Source organism: Cetorhinus maximus, chromosome 17 (assembly GCF_964194155.1).
Source record: "Cetorhinus maximus chromosome 17, sCetMax3.hap1.1, whole genome shotgun sequence".
Classification (NCBI taxonomy): Eukaryota; Metazoa; Chordata; class Chondrichthyes; order Lamniformes; family Cetorhinidae; genus Cetorhinus; species Cetorhinus maximus.
Window position 1 is genome coordinate 30,489,489 of NC_135895.1, and position 21,620 is coordinate 30,511,108.

Below are 21,620 nucleotides of genomic sequence, written 5' to 3' on the forward strand. Positions count from 1 at the left end.
ACAGATTTTAATCTTTTGTTGGGATTGATCATAAATGCAAGGTGTTGCAAGGAGATTCTTTCTGAATTAGGTGTCTATAAGAGCACTTTCCAGGGCAGCGGTATCCAAATTACACATATTGGGGCACATACAACCTCTAAACTCTGGCAACCTGACCCAGAGTCCACACAACTCAATCCTATTTGTGCTTATATTTACTGTCCTTTGTGTTGTCTTGTTCAGACTTCGAAAAGGCTTAAATTATCATGTGTGCTGTTATTAAAACTAACTTTTTGGGAACCTGGATTTAACCTGTGTAGGTGACACCAGGACTCAACATTACACACTGCAGAAGACTCAAAGGTATGTATCACTGATCGGATCAATACATTGAGGAGTTAGTAGAGGTTATGATGATTTGGAGCTTAGTGAATAATTTCACCATTTCCCTGAAATTCAGTGTGAAGTGGATTGCATAATGTTGATGCAAATTACAAAAAAAAACTAGGTATCTTAAAATTATTAACTCATATCAAGTTGATAAAGAACTGGTTGGTACTGTAAGTTAGAACTTTCATCTTTGGGCCTTGTGCTAGAAACTAGGCAAACTAATCAGTTAAAATTCCCCTCTAATATTTATAAGGCTTGTAACAAAATTACTTTGTGTCAGTCTCACTCGGTTTCAGGTGGACATGGTAAGTCAGGCCAAACCTAGCCACAATTCAGCAGAAATTAGTTACAAATTAGGATCCTAATTTAGAGATTTTAAGAATGGATCTTGTAAGAAATTGAATGTAATATTGTGTGAGTAAAGGATACTTCCTGAGAGTGGGTGCCAATGTATGTTGTTGGGGCAATGTGGAGGGTAGTTTACTTTGCTTCATGCCATTGCTGCCTTGGAAGTACTTTTTGCTGATGTTTAGAATTCAAAAATGAAAATGTTCCAGTCCCAATCCCAGAAATACGTATTTTGATGGACACAATAAGATTTAAAAGATAACATTAAGTAATTACGAATGAAGTATGAAAGGAATATTCCAAATTTGCTATCAAAAATAGGTTGTGTTCAACTGTTTAACATTTTGATGCGTGCTAACTTTGTATATATAATGTTACAGCTTCTCTGAATTTAAGCTATTTTGTTGATTGCGGTATCCAGACTAAGTTGCCATTTGCTTTACTTGCTATTAGGTGAGAGGGAAAGAATTGACCTTTATTCCCTTTTCAGGTGCTGCATGATCCAAACCAGCCTATCACAGCCAAATATAAAAACATACTGACCAGAGTGGAAACAGAACTTCTTCATTTCCATCAAATTGAGATCCTATTTCTTGTAACATTGAGAACTTCACTTCTTAGCCTCTTATCTAAATTTGGTCAAGGACCCTGAGCAAAATATTGTTATAGTCACACAGGAACAATGGCACCCAGCATGGGTCATGCGAAATACATGTCCACTGACTTGCCAAGTTTTCATTGCATATTCAATTTAATAGTCATTAGTGAATATCTAATTGCTTGAATTTTAAATTGCCAGAAAGAAGTAGCTTCTTTAAAAAATTCAGAGTTACATGAATTGAAGGTATATTGACTAATATTATTGGATTTCTAACTGATTAAAATAGCAGACAGAGGAATTTTATAAGAATGTGTTAACACATCTGTTTGTATGAAATTCCTTGGTCTGCTATTTATTGCTAATATTGACAATGTGATATCAGCTCCAAAGTTTTACTATGGATACAAAGTCATTTTGCATGCCGCATCTTCTCCATGGATATTATGTGATGCAGACCAAGCAATTAGATCATAAACTGTACTTAATGCACTGAGTCTAAAATTCTAGCTATTCATTGATGACTCTATGTTTGCTGTTTCTCCCAGAGATTTGCAGCCATGCAGCACTATGGGGTCAATGGTTACTCTCTTCATGCCATGAACTCCCTGAGTGCAATGTATAATCTCCACCAGCAGGCAGCACAACAGGCCCAGCATGCTCCTGACTACAGACCATCTGTCCATGCACTGACTCTGGCTGAGAGGCTGGCTGGTAAGATACTAATGTCATTTTTCATTGTGTAATAAAATTGAGCTTTTATTTTCTCTTTTACTAAATACACTTACGCTGGATTCAGAAAGCCAATGCAAAGTAGTCAAATTTGTTAATGATAACAAACAAAGAGTGGCAGCAGTGTCAGAGGAGGCAGCTCAGAAATTACAGGTTGAGTTGGATAAAATGTGGGCAGTAAATTGTCAAGCAAAATCTAACATGCATAGGTATAAAGTTCTGCATATAGGAAAGAAAAATAAGCAAAATGTTGAAATAAATAAGGATAATGCTAAAAAAAACCTAGTAGGCTCAACATGCCCAATGAATGCAAAGCAGCAATCACCAAAACCAACAGAACATTAAACATAATGTTTAATTATGTTAAACATTAACATAATGTTAATTATGTTATAATAATTATAACATTAATTATAATGTTATTTATACATTAGAAAATAGCCAAAGCAGTAGAATACAAGTCACAGGAAGTTGTGACAAAGTCCTGTAGTATCCTGGTCAGACAGTACCTTGAATATTAGTTCAGTTATAGGTGATGGGATACAAAATAAATATTGAAACACTGAAGGCAGTTCAGAGAAGACACATAGGCCAATGTTTATTGTCAAACGCCTGGGTTAATGAAGAAAGTCCGGAGAAAATTTGGCTTGACAGAAAAGGAGGCATCTGAAAAACGATCTTATAAAGATACCTAAGATAGTTAAGGGAATTTGACAACACTATGAGATGGGGCAATATCAACATAGAAGAGAAATTTAAACTTAAACATTTAAACCTGTTAAACATTCCTAATACAAAATCCCTAAAATCAGAAAAAATGTACACATTAAAACAAAGCCATAGTGGTTTCTGGTCATATACAAGGTCAAATCATACTTAAGCAGAAATACTTTTGCATGTTAAAAGAAAATAGCTCTCAGACAAACAAGGATAGATATTAAGCTCAGTTAAACAAAAGCTACTATCAGAGCAGCTAATAGGTCACTGGAGAAGAAGATAGTGGATAACTGTAGTAGCAATAGCAAATTCTTTTTCAGCTATATGGGGAAACCAAGAACTGCATAAAACATTGAAGGATTTTTCAGAGCAGATTAAGGTGGACTACCAGGATGTGGTACAGGTTTTAGATGATTATTTTGCACTATTCTCATTCCAGTAGATGATTCTCCAATAATGCAATGTACAATTGACTCTAAAGTTGAAAATCTCAAAGTGAATGTAGACGTAGTCTTGAATTGAAAAGCAGTCTCAAAACAGATTGGGCTGTTGGACAGCGGGTCCACTATCTGGTTTATATCCCCACTGAGGTTAAATTTTATCCCCCACCTTCAAAGAGAAGAGATATTAGAGATTATTGTTTGGTAGTATAGAACTTGAGTATTGCTGAAAAAAGAGACATGTCTAAGCTTTTTGCCTTTCATCAGGACACTTCACAAGAATACCAATAGAATAGGGTGTTATGGCCACAGCAGATGTTAATTGTTGCACAAACCAAATCCCAGAGGGAACCTTGACTTACGAGCAATACCCTTTTTTTGTATTCCGAAAACGAGGGGAAAATGTACTGATCTCAGCAGCAAGAAGTCCAGTAGCAGTTTGGGGATTTAAAAAATTATAAGTAAAAGTTTTATGAACAAGAAGAAAGGAAAGCTTAAGCACACAAGATTACAGTTACACAGTTAAAATTAGTCTTACTAAACATTCCCCAAAAGAATCCCTACTTGGCCAGACCCACAAGTAAACACCAGGAAACACTCCCATATATAAAAGCAAAATACTGTGGATGCTGGAAATCTGAAATGAAAACAGAAAATGTTGGGAAAACTCAGCAGGTCTGTCAGCATCTGTGGAGAGGGAAACAGAGGTAACGTTTCGAGTCTGAATGACCCTTCTTCAGAGCTAAAGAGAAGTAGAAATGTGATGAAGTTTATACTGTTTAAGGGAGGTGGAGCAGTTGAAGCTGGATAGAAGGCCAGTGATGTGTGGGGGCTAAGGAGAGATTGACAAAGATGTTATGGACAAAAAGACAAAGGGAGTGTTAATGGTAGCGGTAAAGGTTAAAGGAAATGATGATAGTGGCATAAAGGTAAGAAAGCAGAATATGTTAATAGCAGAACAAGGGTAAGCACTCTGTGAAAGAGCAACATGGAACAAGTAACGCTCCCTTATAGATGTTTAACTATAAAAATCCAGGAATAATACCCAAGGCAAACTGCTGCAGCTTAAAAAGGCTTACCACGACCTCTTAAACTCTCTCCCAATCAGCTGTGGAAATCTAAAACTTCAGAACAAAATGGCTTTTTGCAGCCCAAGACCTTTCTGGCTTGACTGGATGGCTGATTCAAACTGCATCTTCTCCCAGCCTAGAGCTGTTTACAGGAGGTTTTCCTCATACAACCAACAGCTCACAGCTCACAGCCAACAGCTACCAACTACTTTAAGTTTTCCACAGTAACTCTGAAAATACCTTTTTCCCCCTTTCATCTCAGGTTCCATTGTTCCCACACCTCTTTGAAACTTAAATCCTTTCAAATGTAAAATCTTCCGTGTTTCTATTTTGTCTCTGCTTTCTGGTCATTAAAGTGTAATATACCCTCTTCTGTTTACCTATGGAACTCCTGCAAGATGCAAACATGTTTATTGTGACCTCTGACTTCCTTTTGATAGTCAAACAAACTCTTAACTTATCTAAAAATGTAAATGTTAGATCTAACCTATTCACTTGTACCTCAAACTTAACACCTCTATCCTTTCATGTTTTAAATCCCACCCCACCCCCCCAAACACATACACAGACACACAGCTTTCTTCACAGAATAACACATTACTCTCTAAAAATATTTTTAAAAATCCATTCTCACAGGGGAAGACAACAATTTACATTGTATGTGAAGAGAGTGCTGATTGATTGGCAAGTGGCATTGCCATGAAGAATGCACCAATGATAGTGATTGACAGTTAACTACCAAGCATTGTTTGAAATTTAAACCAGGCAGCTTGACCCTGATTTGTCAATGCATTGCCCTGAGCAATAATATAGATGATCTATATAAATGTGGAACTGGCAGGGGAACCTGTGTTAAATAAGAAATTAGTTGCATTCTTGTAGGCAGCAGGTTGTTATGGTAGGGATTCTGTATGGAGAGCAGCATGGGTTGGTGTTAGGACCACTGATGGTCAAAGTCATTATTAATGCGGGGAACTGTCCGCAAATTCATAACTGATGCAAATATTTGAGCAAGTATTTAAACTTTGGATGAGAAGAAACTACTACAATCAGATTTAAATGGGCTGGAGAAACAGGCATGTGCCTCGAAAAGGTTATTTAATATAGGTAAAAGTATTGTTACTCACATGGATAGGGCTCATGCCAAGAATGTCAATAGTATACAAAGTTCTGAGCTGAAGTCTGTTCAATGGTCAAGAAATTTCCATGTCATAGTCCAGGAATGTCTAAAGATTCACAGCGCCATGAGCCAAACCACCCACGAAGATGTATGGTTAGGGTGATCAAATATAAAATAAAAAGCATTCTACTGTATTTATATAAAAGGCTTCATTTATAATAGTGTTGGGTTTTGGCCCTGTCACATGATGAATGATAGAGTGGCCTTGAAAAAGATTCAGAGGACAGTCACTAGATTAATACCTAGCTTAAAACAAAACAATATTGTATGTTAATGTATGACAATGCCCCAAAGACACATCACAGAAGCATAATAAGACAACACCTGACACTGGGCCAAAGAAGGAGATATTAGCACAAAGGGTTTAATTACCATAATAGAGTAAAAAGACCCTGCAAGCTGAGCCTAAGAAAAACATGGATTTTGAGGAAATTTGACTGAAGTCCTTAAAATAATGAAGGAACCAGACAGTGTCCACGTGGCTAGAGTATTTGGATTAGTTGAGGGAGAACTAGGGGACTTGTATAGCACAAAGTCATAGGGTCATCAAGATATGGAGCAACTTCTGCAGCAAGTGTGAATTTGCCATAAGCATTCAAAGAGAAACTGGCCATGTTCCTGGCTGTGGCCGGTCTTACAGTGCATAAAGAATAAGTGGAATGCGAATAAGTGAAATGCGGTCTCATGGTCACTATGGTCTGCTGGAATTTTTTTGATCAACTTCAGGGTTGGGGAGGAATTCCCCAGATTTTTACCCTCTTAATTGTTTTAGGAATTTTGACCTGTTTTCCTTTGCCAGGAGGTTATCTGGCTTCTGGTACATTGGTTGGAGCACATTGGGAATCATGATGCTTAGATGCACCATGACTGTTGGAACAGGTTTGCTGGACTATCTAGTCCTTTCTTGTCAATTTTATGTGTTCATAATGGAAAAGGTAAACTCAGAATATTACTTAAAGTTAACTATCAACAGTTGACAAAGTGACATAAATACAAACTAGTAAAAGGTAAATTTAAGAAATTGCCCTTTGCACAAAGAGTGAGCAACATACAGAATGGACTTCTAGGAAAAGAAGCGGAGGTGAAAATCCTGGAATCAATCAAAAAGTAACCCAATAATGAAATAGGAGGATTAGAGTCTCTCTGGAAAGATGAATTCGATGGCCCAAATGGTCTTCCTCATCTGTAATTACCTCATGAATTGCAATTTAAGTTGAGCAAGTCAAGACTGTGAAGCAGTAGGGCTGGTTTTAATTTTCAGAGGTGGCAGCAAATGGGTGGTAGATGATCAGCTGACCATTGTACACCCCATGTAATGTTCCTTTTAGCGTTTCAAGTTTGCAAGGACAAAGGTACATAGGAGGGTTTCATTGGCAAATGGCGGAGGCAGGCAATGTTAGTGAAAGTGAAAGGTGCTATCCAAGCAGCACTTGCTTAGCAATGACCTGCTCACTGATGCCCAGTTTGGGTTCCGCCAGGGCCAGTCAGCTCCTGACCTAATTACAGCCTTGGTCCAAACATGGACAAAAGAACTGAACTCCCAAGATGATGTGAGAGTGACTGCCCTTGACGTCAAGGCCATATTTGACTGAATGTGGCATCAAGGAGCCCTAGCAAAACAGGAGTCAATGGGAATCGGGTTGGAGTCATACCTAGCACAAAGGAAGGTGGTTGTGGTTGTTAGTGATCAGTCATCTCAGCTCCAGGACATCACTGCAGGAGTTCCTCAGGGTAGTGTCCTCGCCCAACCATTTTCAGCTGCTTCATCAATGATCTTCCTTCCATCATAAGCTCAGAAGTGAGGATGACTGCACAATGTTCAGCACCATTCGTGACTCCTCAGATATTGAAGCAGTCCATGTCCAAATGCAGCAAGACCTGGACAATATCGAGGCTTGAGTTGACAAGTGGCAAGTAACATTCGCACCACACAAGTGTCAGGCAATGACCATCTCCAACAAGAGAGAATCTAAGCATCGCCGCATGACATTCAACGGCATTACCATCACTGAATCCCCAACTATCAACATCCTGGGGGTTACCATTGACCAGTAACTAAACTGGACTATCCATATAAATACTGTGGCTGCAAGAGCAGATCAGAGGCTAGGAATCCTGCAATGAATAACTCACCTCCTAACTCCCCAAAGCCTGTCCACTATCTACGAGGAACAAGTCAGGAGTGTGATGGAATACTCTCCACTTGCCTGGATGAGTGCAGCTCCCACAACACTCAAGAAGCTTGACACCATCCAGCCCGCTTGATTGGCACCACATCCAGAAACATTCACTCCCTCCACCACCGATGCACAGTAGCAGCAGTGTGTACCATCTACAAGATGCACTGCAGGAATTCCTCAAGGCTCCTTAGACAGCACCTTCCAAACCCATGACCACTACCATCTAGAAGGGCAGCAGATAGATGTGAACACGACTGCCTGGAAGTTCCCATCCAAGACACTTACCATCCTGACTTGGAAATATATCATTACTTCACTGTCGCTGGGTCAAAATCCTGGGAATCCCTTCCTAACAGCACTGTGGCTATATCTACACCACATGGACTGCAGCGGTTCAAGAAGGCAGCTCACCACCACTTTCTCAAGGGCATCTAGGGATTGGCAATAAGTGCTGGCCCAGCCAGTGAAGCCCACATCCCATGAATGAATAATTTTAAAAAAGCAGGTGGGTCTTTGTCATGGGAAAGGTATGGAATTGGAAGCTCTATTCTGGATTGAACAGGGCACTAAGGTTGTGAACAGCCTGGTTCAGCCTGACATGGATATAGGATCAGAGTTTGGAACAGGGGCATGGCGTTTGTAGCAGGGCCGAAGCTGAGGACTGGATGAATAAGTGACTCATCCAAGTCTGAATACTGGACAGTCAAGCAGTTCAGGAGCAGAGGAAGATGGTGAGTAGCTAGAACTGGGTGTCATCAGCATCGAGGTCAAAGCTGACCTCATGTTTGTGGATGATGTTGCCTAGGGACAGCCTATAGGAAGAAAAAGAAAGTGCCAAGGATGAATCTTAGTGTGGCTCTAGAGGTAGGAGCAATAAGAGATGCCATTTGTAGAGTCATACTGGCCATAATCAGACAGGTAAGATTGGAACCAAGCAAAGGACAACAGGAAAGAGACATTAAAGGAGGATGATGGGTCAACCTTGCTGAAAACTGCACAGAGCTCAAAGAGGAAGAGGATAAATAATGCACCACAGTCACAGAAATGAAATTTGTGAAATTGGTTAGAGCCAATTCAGAACTATGGAAAAAGTGTAAACTATTTGGACAAATCTGAATAGGAAGTTGCAGAAGGGGATGTGGATCTGAAAGGTGTCAGCACAGTTAATTGCTTTGTAGATGAAAGGGAGTTGGAGATCAATTGTTAGTTAGTGAGGATAAAGATGTCAAGGAGTATAGTGATGTAAATACATTTAAAATGGAGGGGAAAATGCCTGAGGAGGGAGAGCAACTTACAGTGTCAGCTAATATGGAGCAAGGAGGGGAAGGTCAGGAGTTTGGTGGGAGTAACATCAAGAAAGCAGGAGTTAAATGAGTCTCCATAGGCCAGGGAGGGATGGAGAGAAACTAGAGACAGAATATATAGAGAGAGAGATGATAGTTAAGGGCTAAAGTGGAGTGGGGATGGGATGTGTTTAGCTTAGTTGGCAAGTTGAAAGAGGAAAGCAGCAGAAGTAGCTCAATGGATGATCTCTCTAAGGACAATAAAAATGTATTTGCTCCTCATACATTGTTAGAGGTAAGTGTGGAGGGAGCAGTGAATGGGGAAAAGGTGGTAGAGAATATGAAGTTAGGGATATCTTTGCTTTATAGCATGATTTATTTAGGTTTAATAAAATATGAAAAACTACACACGCAACTCCCATGGCCACAGATGTTTAATGTTCCTTACACAGCAACCATGACACAGGAACTAACACTGAAGCCATGCAATGAAGATTTAAAGGTTTTTTTCTGATCAATCCAAGCATTGAGAAAGTCTGTAAATTCTATTGTGGATTTGCCTGTATGGGTGAATATTGAAGAGCCAATGGCATTATTCAAAGAAGGGTAGGAATGATTTTCTGTGTCCTGGTCAACATTTTCCCCCATCAAAATTACCAAAAGAGGTGATCATTTGGTCTTTCATCTGATTTAGATCATCCTAGAAGGCAAAGATATTTGTCACTTGAAACAGTTATGTATTCCACACTATTATATTCCACACTTAGCAAGATATGCTCTGCTATGCATACCATTGAGTAATGATGAAGAGGAGAGGCTTGAGAAATGTACAAGAGAATTGTTTCTCACCCCCAAGGCAGAATGACTACCATATGAACATTGTCACTCCACCCATTTTCAGTAGGAGGAAAAAGGGTCAATGTAATGCACAAACGTCAGCTTACAAAAGTGAAGAGTTTCATCCCCAGATGTAGTAAAATTTTCTCAGGCAACAATTGTAATGCATTCTAAGACATGATTGCCGAAAAAGTTGTTACAGTGATTTGAGTGTTCCACAAAAGCAACTCCTGCTGCTGATCCTTACCCAACTCTGACATTAGTCTTAAAACTTTGAACAATAATCAATACTCAATGGAAAGAATTTCAATCTCAATCTTTTTGTGTAAAACAACGTCATAACCAGTCAATAAAAGTGACTGAAAAGTTGTAAGCCACTTTATGAGGCCAGTAAGTTTTAAATGTGGTAGTGGATGGATGGGACCCTCAACAAGATGAGAGGGAGAAGTTGGGCACAAGACACCTGCAGGAGAGCTTTGTGCATCCACTGGAAAGACGTTTCAATTTATGAGCTGGTTGGTAATGGCACAAGGCATGAAGAAAGGTGACATAATTACTAGCCAGCTGATTGAGAAAAGGATTGCCAGTAGGAAAGGATGTTTGTGAAAGTTGTACCTTTCCCAATAATTAAACTAGATGTGTTTTTATTTTCCAACGGCTGTGCATTTCAAGATATTATCCTCGAGGCAAGATATGGGTCCCAGCACCGTAAACAACGTCGGAGTCGGACAGCCTTCACCGCCCAACAGTTGGAGGCTCTGGAGAAGACATTCCAGAAAACCCACTATCCAGATGTAGTGATGAGAGAAAGGCTGGCCATGTGCACCAACCTGCCTGAAGCTAGGGTGCAGGTACAAGATACCCTCCCCCTTGACTTTTCTATCAGTCATTTATCATAATGTTGTTGGCTAATTAGATGCCTAAACAACTAGTTACTCTCTATCCAATTTCATTATCTACAATCTATCCCGTTTTTAAGTGTTTTGTATGCCCAGTTGTTTATCCACAATCTTTCTAGATACTGGACTTTACAGAGCAGCTGTACTTTTAGCATTTTGTAATGAAACCAATATCATCACCATTTTCATAGGCATACTTTCAAATATTACGAGTTACATTCCATTGTTGTTGTCACCCCTCTTGTCCAGAGGCAATTTCGGCCATACCTCCATTGGTTAGAACGAATTGTTATAGAATCACAGAATCACAGAATGATTACAGCACAGAAGGAAGTCATTCAGCCCATTGTGTACATGCTGGCCCTCATTAGGTGCAATTCACCTAGTGCCAATCCCCTGCATTATTTCCCATAGCCCTACACATTTTTCTTTTTCAGGTAATGATCCATTCCCCTTTTTAAAGCTTCGATTGAACCTGCCTCCACACACCCTCAGGCACTGCATTCCAGATCCTAACCACTCACTGAGTGGAAAAGCTTTTCCTCATGCCTCCATTGCTTTTTTTGCCAATTACCCTAAATCTGTGCCTTCCGGTACATGATCATTTCAACAGTGGGAACAGTTTATCTCTATCTACTCTGTCCAGACCCGTTATGATTTTGAATACCTCAATCAAATCTCTTCTCACCCTTCACTTCCCCAAGGAAAACAGTTGCAGCTTCTCCATAACGGAAGCTCCTCATCCCTGGAATCATTCTTGTGAATCTTTTCTGCACCCTCTCTAGTAACTTCACATCCTTCCTAAAGTGTGGTGTCCAAACTGGATGCAATACTTAGCTGAGGCGAACCCTGCGTTTTATACAGGTTTAGCATAACTCCCTCGCTTTTATATCCTATGCCCCTATTTATAAAGCCCAGAATGCTGTATGATTTATTAGCCACTCTTTCAATCTGTCCTGCCACCTTCAATGGTTAATGAACATGTACACCCAGGTCCCTCAGTTCCTTGCACCCCTTTGTTTTATATTGTCTTTCTGTATTCTTCCTACCAAAATGAATCACTTTACATTTTTCTGCATTAAGTTTCATCAGCCACTTGTCGGCCCATTCCACCTACCTGTCCATGTCCTTTTGAAGTTCTACACTATTCTCCTCACTGTTCACCATATTTCCAAGTTTTGAAATTGTGCCTTGTCTCTACCAAGGTCACGATGATTACGTTTTTGCCATTTCTTTCTTGAATGCTTAGGTCTGGTTTAAAAACCGGCGGGCCAAATTTCGAAAGAAGCAGCGCAGCCTGCAGAAAGAGCAGCTCCAGAAACAGAAAGAGGCCGAAATGAGCCAGGACGAAACGAAAACGGAGAAACCAGCCACAGAAACCCAGAGCTGTTCAGAAGTCAGCGAGGCACGCAGCGCTAGCGGCGAGCCGATTAACATCGAGCTAAATGTCACCTCGGCCGAGCAGTCAGACAGTGAATCATCAGCAGAGGAGCAGATGGACAGGGAGCGAGAGTTTAAATCACCCGCAGAGGAATTTAAGCAAGATAAGGGCTGCAGCCCCGAGAGCAAGCCAACGACCTGTAAACGGGGAAGCCCTAAATCAGGTAAATATGAGCTTTCTGTTCAAACTGAGGGGATGGGAGGAAATTGAGAGCGGGTCCCTCCATGTCTTTATGGTTCCAATTAAATTACAACGTTTCTCATTTGATCACCTCTATTTAGCTCTCAAATGTCTGACATTTACATTGAAATATTTGGGTTTGGAGAATCCTAAACTGGCTTGCTTTGTTCGGTGATTCTGCCAATCTGACTCCGCATCTCAGACCAAATGGTCACTCAACATCCTGCAAACTGCAATCCCAGCTCCGCTTCAACTGGATTCCAATCCAGCGCCAAACCAAAACAGAAAATGCTGGAAAAACTCAGCAGGTCTGACAGCATCTGTGGAGAGAAAGACAGAGTTAACGTTTCAAGTCGGCGTGACTCTTCTTCAGAACTAAAGAGAAGTAAAAATGTGATGAAATTTATACTGTTTAATGGGTTGGAGCAGGTGAAGCTAGATAGAAGGCCAGCGATAGGTGGATGCAAAGGAGAGACTGACAAAGATGTCATGAACAAAATGACAAAAGGGTGTTAATGGTAATGGTACTGGGCCAGCTCGTTACTCCGACTTGCTCTGAATCCAGAGAAGGAATACCTTTAACTCAAATACCCCAGGATCTGGATTCGAACTGTTTATCATTTCAACACAAGATTTAAAGTCATTTCATTCATTCTCTCTTTCAAAGCTGCCGATATTCCAGTCCCCAGACTGCTAGTCATTTGAAGTCACTACAGTTCGAAATATAGTGTTGCCTCTGGAATTCATTCAAGCTCCTAGTTCAAATTCCTGTTTTTTTTTAACTCGTTCATGGGATGTGGGCATCACTGGCTGGGCCAGCATTTATTTCCCATCCGTAATTGCCCTTGAAAACTGAGTGGCTTGCTAGGCTATTTCAGAGGGAATTCAAGAGTCAACCACATTGCTATGGGTCTGGAGTCACATATAGGCCAGACCAGGTAAAGACCGGCAGATTTCCTTCCCTAAAGGACATTAATGAACCAGATGGGGTTTTTATGACAATTGACAATGGTTTCATGATCATCATTAGACTTTTAATTCCAGAATTTTTATTGAATTCAAATTTCAAAAGTATTCCACCCTCTGGTGCCAGGGTTCCAGTCCGAGAGTTGTCTATGATTCAAATCATTTAGATTCCAGATATTATGGTCATTTGTCACTCGAAATCAACCAGATCCCAGTCCCAAAGATGTCTATAGCAAATTCTAAGACATCTCTTTTCCCTCATTAAACTAATGGTTCACTGTTACATCATGATAAAGTACTTCCCCTTTTTTAAATCATTAAAGCTCTTTCTGACTGAAGAAAAATATAATCTCCTCACAGGTGAAAACCAGCCACAGTGAATCTGAAAGGAACTCTTCAGATGTGGCAAAGCATCACTAAGGACTACAGGCATAATTTCAAAATTTGCAGATAATACAAGACTTGGAAGTATTGTGAACTGTGAGGAGGATAGTGTAAAATTTCCAAAGGACATAGACAAGTTGGTGGAATAGGATAAAAAGTGGCAGATGAAGTTCAATGCTGAGAAATGTGAAGTGACTCATTTTGGTAGGAAGAACATGGAGAGACAATAGAAAATAAAGAGTGTATATGTGGACCGGTGTATATGTGCATAAGTCACTGAAAGTTGCAGGACAGGTTGAGAGAGTGGTTAATAAAGCATACAGTATTATACAAGAGCAAGGAAGCTATGTTGAACTTGTATGAGACACTTGTTTGGCCTCAGCTGGAGTATTGTGTCCAGCTCTGGGCACTGCACTTCATGAAGAATGTGAAGGCATTGGAGAGGGTGCAGAAAAGATTCACGAGAATAGTTCTAGGGATGAGGGACTTCAGTTATTAAAATAGATTGGAGAAGTTGGGACTGTTTTCCTTGGAGAGGAGAAGGTTGAGAGGAGATTTGATAGAGGTATTCAAAACCATGAGGGATCAGGACAGAGTAGATAGGGAGAAACTGTCCCCACTCATGAAAGGATCAAGAATGAAAGGGCACAGATTTGAAGTAATTTGCAAAAGATGAAATGCTATGTGATAAAAAAAACATTTCACCCAGTGAGTGGTTAAGATCTGGAACGCACTGCCAGAGAGCATGGTGGAGGCAGGTTCAATCAAAGCATTCAAAAGGGAATTAGACTGTTATCTGAAAAAGAAGAATGTGCAGGATTAGGGGAGAAGGTGGGGGAATGGTACTAGGTATCTGGTGCAGGCATGATGGGCCAATGGCCTCCTTCTGTACTGTAACAGTTCTGTTATTCTGTGAGCTGTCAAGGCAACAGCCTGGAGACCAAGTGGTCACAACTACAGAAGCTAGCCCCCCACCTTTTGTTTCTTCACTCATGCGAGTCAGCAGGTTCTTAGACATCTTGTGAAAAAAAACCTATATTTTCTCCTATAAAACAGTTGTAATTACATAACTGTACGCTAGCTTGCCCATTGTGTAAAAATTAGCAATGATTAGAAACCAGTAAAGGTACAATTCCTTATGCAACTAACATCAAGGTTAGATTCCAGATGCTGGACTTGTTCTCTTGGAGCAAGAGAGATTGAGGGGAGATTTGATGGAGGTGTACAAGATTATGTTAGGTTTAGATAAGGTAGACAAGCAAAAGCTCTTCCCATTAGCTGATCCTATAAGGACCTGGAAACACAGATTTAACAGTTTAGATAAGAATTACAGGGGTGTGTGAGGCAGAACTTTTTTTAAGCAGGTAAAGATAATGTCGTGAAACTTCCTGCCTGCCAGGGTGCTGGATGGGGAAACCATCAGTGATTTCTAAAGGAAATTGGATGGGCACCTGAGGGAAATAAACTTGTAGGGCCACGGGGGGTAGAGGCGGTGTATGAGACTGATTGGACTACTGTACAGTAAGTCAGCATAGACTTGATAGACCGAATAGCCTCTTTCAGTAACAGAAAAGCAAAATACTGCAGATGCTGGAAATCTGCAATAAAAACAGAAAACGCTGGAAAAACTCAGCAGGTCTGGAAGCATCTGTGGAGGGAGTTAATGTTTGGAGCACGTATGACTTCTTCAGACCTGACGTCCTACGGACCCGAAACGTTAACTCTGTTTTCTATCGCCACGGAGCATCATGCCAGACCTGCTGAGTTTTTCAAGTACTTTCTATTTTTATTTCAGATTTCCAGCATCCACAATATTTTGCTTTTATCTAACAATTTATTTCTGTTGGTCCAAAGCTTAGTACCCGCTGTCAGTCAGTAGAGGGTAGAAGAGAAAGAATAAACAGCAGTGAGAAAAAAAAAATCAAGGTATTAAAATGATCACAATGTGAACATGCAAACCATGAGGCTGCCATGTGCGTCTCCAGTGAAATCCACCTCTGATTGGTGCCTGAACACACAGATTCATGCGCATCAGTAACTAAGGAAAATATTTGTTTGATAATTAATGTCCAGCGTTGGTCTGACTCCGTTTGAATCAATGCGCCCCTTGTAATCTGTGCTCGGCAGCTTCTGTCGGTCCCTTCTGGCCCCTGATTAGAAAAGTTCGGCACTTTAATGATTCAAAATCCACCCCGACCACAACAACCCCCCTCCCCCGCCCTCGTCGCCATTGAAGTTGGGGGGGGGGGAGGTGAAAAAGAAGTTTGCATGGGATTTTCCACTCAATCTCCTGGCGTCGGTGTCACATTGGTTTTGATCAGATAAAGCTCATATTTCCAGTGATTAGTTTTCTGACAGCTCGTCAGGTTTCAAATGCAGACGAATGAAACCAGGCGCTGTCAGTGCTGGTGAGTTCATTGTTTGACTACAAGCTGATGTGATTTTCGTGGTTAACAGGTGTATTTACCAGAGCAGTGTTTGAATTAATTGCATATCACCGCGGACCTGAGAGTGAAACGACTTAAACCCCATTCACTCGTACAAAACTTTGATTGAGGTCTCAGTGGCAATCCGTCCTGACAACAAAGATTTCCTCCACATGCCAATGAGCCTACCTGGATACCGCAGCCTACAGTCTGTACATCGTCGTTCGCCAACGCCCCACACATCCACATTGTTCTTCAACGGTAAAGTGCAATGGGATGAAAGGCTCCTTTTCCCCCACCCGCCGATACATGACTCGGTGGCACATTCCTGTGCTTTCTGATCTGGGGAGTGGGGCCGAATCCATTCAGGTAGCGAGGGAGGAGAGAGATTGACTTAATTATAGGGAAGAGACACATTGGAGTCTCCTTCACACACTGGGATGGCGGAGAAGGATCGTTCACACTCCAGAATCAAGGGGAGGACTGCTGAAGAGGCGCAAGGGGCCCAAGCCTCAGCTCTATGCTGCGAGAGGGGGCTTAGGGACAATAGAAGGCTTCACTAGGCTAGTAGGTTTTCCAAAAGAGTCCGTTCGCGCAACTGTATACACTCAACGACCTTCCATGTCGCCTTATATATTGCTATTTAGGAGCATTTGGGTGTAACACATTATCCTATCTGTTTTATGTTATTCTGCGGATGTGGGCCACCTTGGTAAATCTGTATTTTTTGCCCATTTCTAGTTGCCCTGAGAAGGCAGGGCTGGCCTTTATTTGAACCGCTTGTAGTCATAACAACTCTTGGAGTTGTCAAGTCTGGGAAAACTTGTTGGGAGATGTTATGACTTGCATGATATTTCATCTCATTGGGTGTTACTGGTTGGACAACATATATGTCCGTTGTTTAAATGTAATTATTTTAACATCAGGAAAAAAACAAAATCCTCCATGATTTGGACATAAACAAGGAAAGACTAAATATACACTTCTTTTTCATTGTGTTTCATAGATTCGCCAATCAACACGACAGGGACGCCTGCATCCAGCAGCGGGAGTAACCTGGTACAAACCCACTCCTACTCCTCTTCTCCTCTCAGCCTGTTCCGACTGCAAGAGCAGTTCCGTCAGCACATGGCAGCCACCAACAACCTCGTTCACTACTCCTCCTTTGACATGGGTAGCCCGCCGGCCATGCCATACCTGGGCATGAATATGAATGTGGCCCCCATCAGCTCTCTCCACTGCCAGTCCTACTACCAGTCGCTCTCGCACGCCCAGCAAGTGTGGTCCAGCCCGATCCTGCAGGCATCGAGCGGCCTGCCCAACCTCAACAGCAAAACCACAAGCATCGAAAATCTCCGGCTCCGAGCCAAGCAGCACGCAGCCTCGCTGGGACTGGACAGTCTACCAAACTGACTAGGCAACAGGATGAGGGAGAGCCGATCCTCTTTGGAATGAAGACTTACCAACAACACAAGATATTGTTGTGATTAGGCCTAGTTAGATGTTGCTAGCTTTGAAAAGATGCTTTAAAGTCACGTGCATAAAAGAGAAATTTAATTGCTTATCTATTTCCTATAATGAGTAGGAGGAATCAAATAACTGTACTCGCACAGGGAAAGCTGAATTTCTTCCCCCAAATATCACATTAGCCCAGTTTCAAATTAAAATAAAACCCATTATCGATCAGTTACGGTCCAGGTAACATTTTTGGACATTTGATAGCCAACATTTAAAGATGCAACGCTCGAAGCGCTCTTAAACCTTATTCGGGTGAGTTATAAAACGAAGTGCCCCTTCTAGCAGAAAACTAGTTCTAACGTGTCATATAGCAGCGTGAGTTAACCTAACGCGCAGACAATTGAAGCGGGAAGTTCTGGAAGTATCTCCTCCTGATGAAGTCTTGTTTTCACCAAGACTGTTCAAAAATAATGAACAGTAAAAAGAGAAAGTTGCTTACGGTTTTTTCCGTCCATTTGCTCTTTTACGGGATCTTTTTTTTTTAACACAGGATTCTGTATTAAAACAGGTCATTTAAAAAAAAAACTGTAGCTGAGATTGAACTCGCTGGCTAGGTGTACATGTCTGCTCGTCCCAGACTCTGCCTGGTTCCCACACTGATTGCAGAAGCATTTAGCACCACTCGAAGTTGTGGAATCCATGCCTCCCCGCAACTTTATTCCTGAAAGTTTTGGCCAAACAGGACCATACTTGAAACACGCTTCTTGAAAGTCCTAAAACGTCTTAAAAATTAGACATAAGCAGTTATGAGCAGCGACTCCCCGTTATCATAAATCCTGCGCTAGAAATTGTGCCCTCGGATCAGTTTGACGTCTTTTAGCCACTAAAACACAGAGATTGAAGGGTGCAATTTGCAATCCAGGGTTTATGGCTGGTTACAACACATCAAGTTCCGAATTAAATTTAGTTACTTCCCATTGTGTTTCATGTATTCCCGCTCAAAATAAGGCACATGCTGGTACTCGTCAGAAACTATAAGATCCTGACAAGCCATATTTGAATGTTTAAAGGCAGGGGTTAAACCCATTGCTTCGCTTATATTGCTGAGGGGAACTATCTCACTGATTAGAGGGTCATCTTACTGATGATATTCACATCTGGACCGTACATTGTACGGAGCTCATGATACAATTCGGTGAAACTCGTGAAAAGCAGGACCACCATTTTGACAGTGAACCCCAAGGCTTTGGACACTTTTAGCACTGTGCTTCATCAAGAGTTGCGCTAACTATCAGGAATTGACCGAATTTCTCGATCCTAAATCTGTGCTTGGACCATGGCTGCTGCTGTTGAGCTTTCCCACCGTTTTAGGTTGTTGAAACGAGAAACACAGCGGCCAACATCACACAGCCCAGGTGACCGTAAACTGGACCCGCAATTCACTGTTGTGGGGAGGAAAAAAAAGCTTGATGCCAATTTCACAGGCGTCAGACGGGTTGCGAACACGTTTTCTGTTAAATAGTGAAATTCAAAGACGAACTTACAAGGCGGAAGTGATTGTAGCAGCCACCTGCTCAAAGGGAGCCACCTCCTGACGTCTGAAGGTTGCGGGACACTTGAATCAATATCACTTTCCAGGGTATGCTTAGCACTTCCCCAAAAAACTCCCCCTTTTTGAAAAGTGAGGCATTAATGTGATCTTGCAAAACACTCGAACGCATTTCTAAACATTGACAATGTTGCGTCCGACCGGTAGCCGATGGGATCCGTTAGCCCCAATTTAATTCACTTCCTGATAACACTGTTTATCTTTAAAGAGATGCGGTGCAACTTCATAGTGCAACAGATTTAAATGTCTCTTTGCACCATAAACATGACGCTGGCAGCTCACACTGCCGCACAACAGCACCTCTTTTCGGAGCTGGGTGCCCCGGATCTGAAGATTCCTCAAGTAGGCAGCGAGAGTCCTTTGAGGTTTAAAGTGCTCGTGTCTCGCCGGCTCCCATCGCCACAGAGAAGAAGGCAGCTGTCCGTACTGAGTGTATTAAACGCTGTTTCTGGCATAGGTTTGGACAGCTGTGGGATTTCATAACAAGGACAGTCAGGGGAAATTGGTCGCCTAGGTTCTGAGTGACCATTTCCAAATATAAAATATTTTATACGCCCCGTTGCCCTCACGTGGACATCAAATAATTCACTTAGCTTCCTGGCGAAGACTGATAGCCAACTGGTCTTTTAATGCCTGAAATTTAGAAGCACCCGCTGATATCATGGTTGCCTGCAGCTATGGGTTACTATATCTTTCTGTACCGGCCTTTACTAATGATGCCCATTTAGTCATCAATCTCAGCTATGATGGCGTTGCGGCACAAATCATATAGTATAAATACATTGTTTGGACCTAACAATTTACACTTATATAGCGCCTATATAGTAGACCTTGCCAAGACGTTTCACAAGAATATAATCAGACAAAATCTAACACTGATCCAATGAAAGAGGTATTAGAACATGCTTGGTCAAAGAAGTTTCAAGGAGTGTTTCATAGGAGGAGAAGCAGTTGGAGAGGCAGAGACATTACTGAGGGAATTACAGAGTTTAGGGCCCAGACATCTGAAAGCATGGCTGCCAATGGTGGGGCAAATGATGTCAGAAAGGCACAAGAGGTCAGATATGGAGGCAGGCAGAGTTCTCAAAGGATTATAGGAGGTTACAGAGATAGGGAGGAGCCAGGCCATGGAAGAGTTTGAACAAAGGATTAGAACTTAATATATTGGTGTCTTGGCAACAATGAACATCAGCAAGCACATGGACAATGGGTGAACAGGACTTAGTGCAAGTTAGAATATGGACAGCAGAGTTTTGAATGATCTGATTATGAAGAATGGAAGACAGGAGGCCAGATAAGAACACTGGACTAGTGAGTCAGGGAAGAACAAAAGAGAGGGTTTCAGCAGTAGTGGAGACTGGCCATATTATAGGGCTGGAAGTAGGTGGTCTTGGTGATGGCAAGGATACGTGGTCAGAAGGTCAGCTCAGAGTCAAATATGACAAGGAGTTTGCAAACAGCCTGACAGCATGAGACAGTGGCCAGGAGAGGAAGTGGTCATGTTGTCATCTTGACTAGTTGCTACTGTAATTATGAGAGGTTCTTTGCTGATGCACAATTTAATAATTTTCAATCTGAATGGAATCACGTAAAAACGAATATTATGATGTTTCTTGGTGAATCCCCTTTACAAATAATGGCTAAGGTGGCACTGAGGCCCATCTGCCTGTTAAACAGCCAATTTATTCAGATTCTTTCCTCAAAGGCCACTCTGATCAATAGCATGCTTTCTGCTCACAATCTTTAATGGATCTGTGGCTGCAATTTCAAACTTAAATGATGTAGAACAGTGATTTCATCTAAAGTAGGCTCCAATAGACTCAACTGAAAATCATATGATTTGCAACATGGGCAAAGTCTCCTCAGTTCAGTGTAAAATATCATGAGAAAATGTTGTTTCTAGCCCAAATATCATTCTTAACCTTATTATCTTTACTAAAATAGACAATCTCAAAAATTGCTATGTGTCACAAAAATATTAATAACATCAAGTTGTAGCTTCACATTAAGCTTCACATTATTTTCTAACTATTCTGCCCATTAAAATTCCTTGAATTAATTTTATCACATTTCTCTGAATTCCCTATTCCCATATATTGCTCTCTGGCTGAAAGCATAGCCATTGTTCACAACCTAACAGTGGATCACCTCCTGATTTCTTTGCCTATCATCTTGCAGCCCTACCCTCTAATGACTGTATGGCCAATGTAAAGACCTTCCAGTCAACAAGAGCAGCCACTGAGACAGAGCAGCAGGAGAGGCAGAGAGGGCAGCTGTTCAAATCAGCAATCCATCACCACCTCTACCAGCCGACAACCAATGTCCACACTGTGGGTGAGCCTGTAAGGATAAAATAGGGCTCATAAGCCATCTGCAAACCCACAGCCAACACTGGCATCCCACTTCCATCCAGCTATTGGCAAGGAAGAATCGCCCTCAACATGAGCAATTGCTCATGAGGATGGCCAAGATCCAAGATCCTCTGTGGGAATTGTAAAGTTCC

General features: G+C 41.4%; 1 protein-coding gene across 2 annotated transcripts; it reads left to right on the forward strand.

Annotated features, from left to right (window-relative positions):
- The first annotated feature begins 1,866 nt into the window (after positions 1 to 1,866).
- On the forward strand, positions 1,867 to 17,463 carry LOC144692740 (diencephalon/mesencephalon homeobox protein 1-like). Of its 2 annotated transcripts, none has more exons than XM_078561824.1 (4): positions 1,867 to 2,029; positions 10,427 to 10,605; positions 11,903 to 12,257; positions 17,057 to 17,463. In XM_078561824.1, exons 1-4 carry the CDS (start codon positions 1,876 to 1,878, stop codon positions 17,461 to 17,463), a joined length of 1,095 nt encoding a protein of 364 aa, XP_078417950.1. In that variant the 5' UTR covers positions 1,867 to 1,875. The 2 variants fall into 2 exon arrangements, with proteins under 2 accessions (XP_078417950.1, XP_078417949.1); XM_078561823.1 differs by having other exon boundaries at positions 1,876 to 2,029; positions 10,391 to 10,605.
- Positions 17,464 to 21,620: the final 4,157 nt, after the last annotated feature.

Coding starts and splice junctions, on each gene's coding strand:
- LOC144692740 (XM_078561823.1), top strand. CDS start 1,876: ATGCAGCACTATGGGGTCAATGGTTACTCTCTTCATGCCATGAACTCC. Junction 10,606..11,902: donor TGCCTGAAGCTAGGGTGCAG/GTACAAGATACC, acceptor TTGAATGCTTAG/GTCTGGTTTAAAAACCGGCG. Junction 12,258..17,056: donor ACGGGGAAGCCCTAAATCAG/GTAAATATGAGC, acceptor TGTGTTTCATAG/ATTCGCCAATCAACACGACA.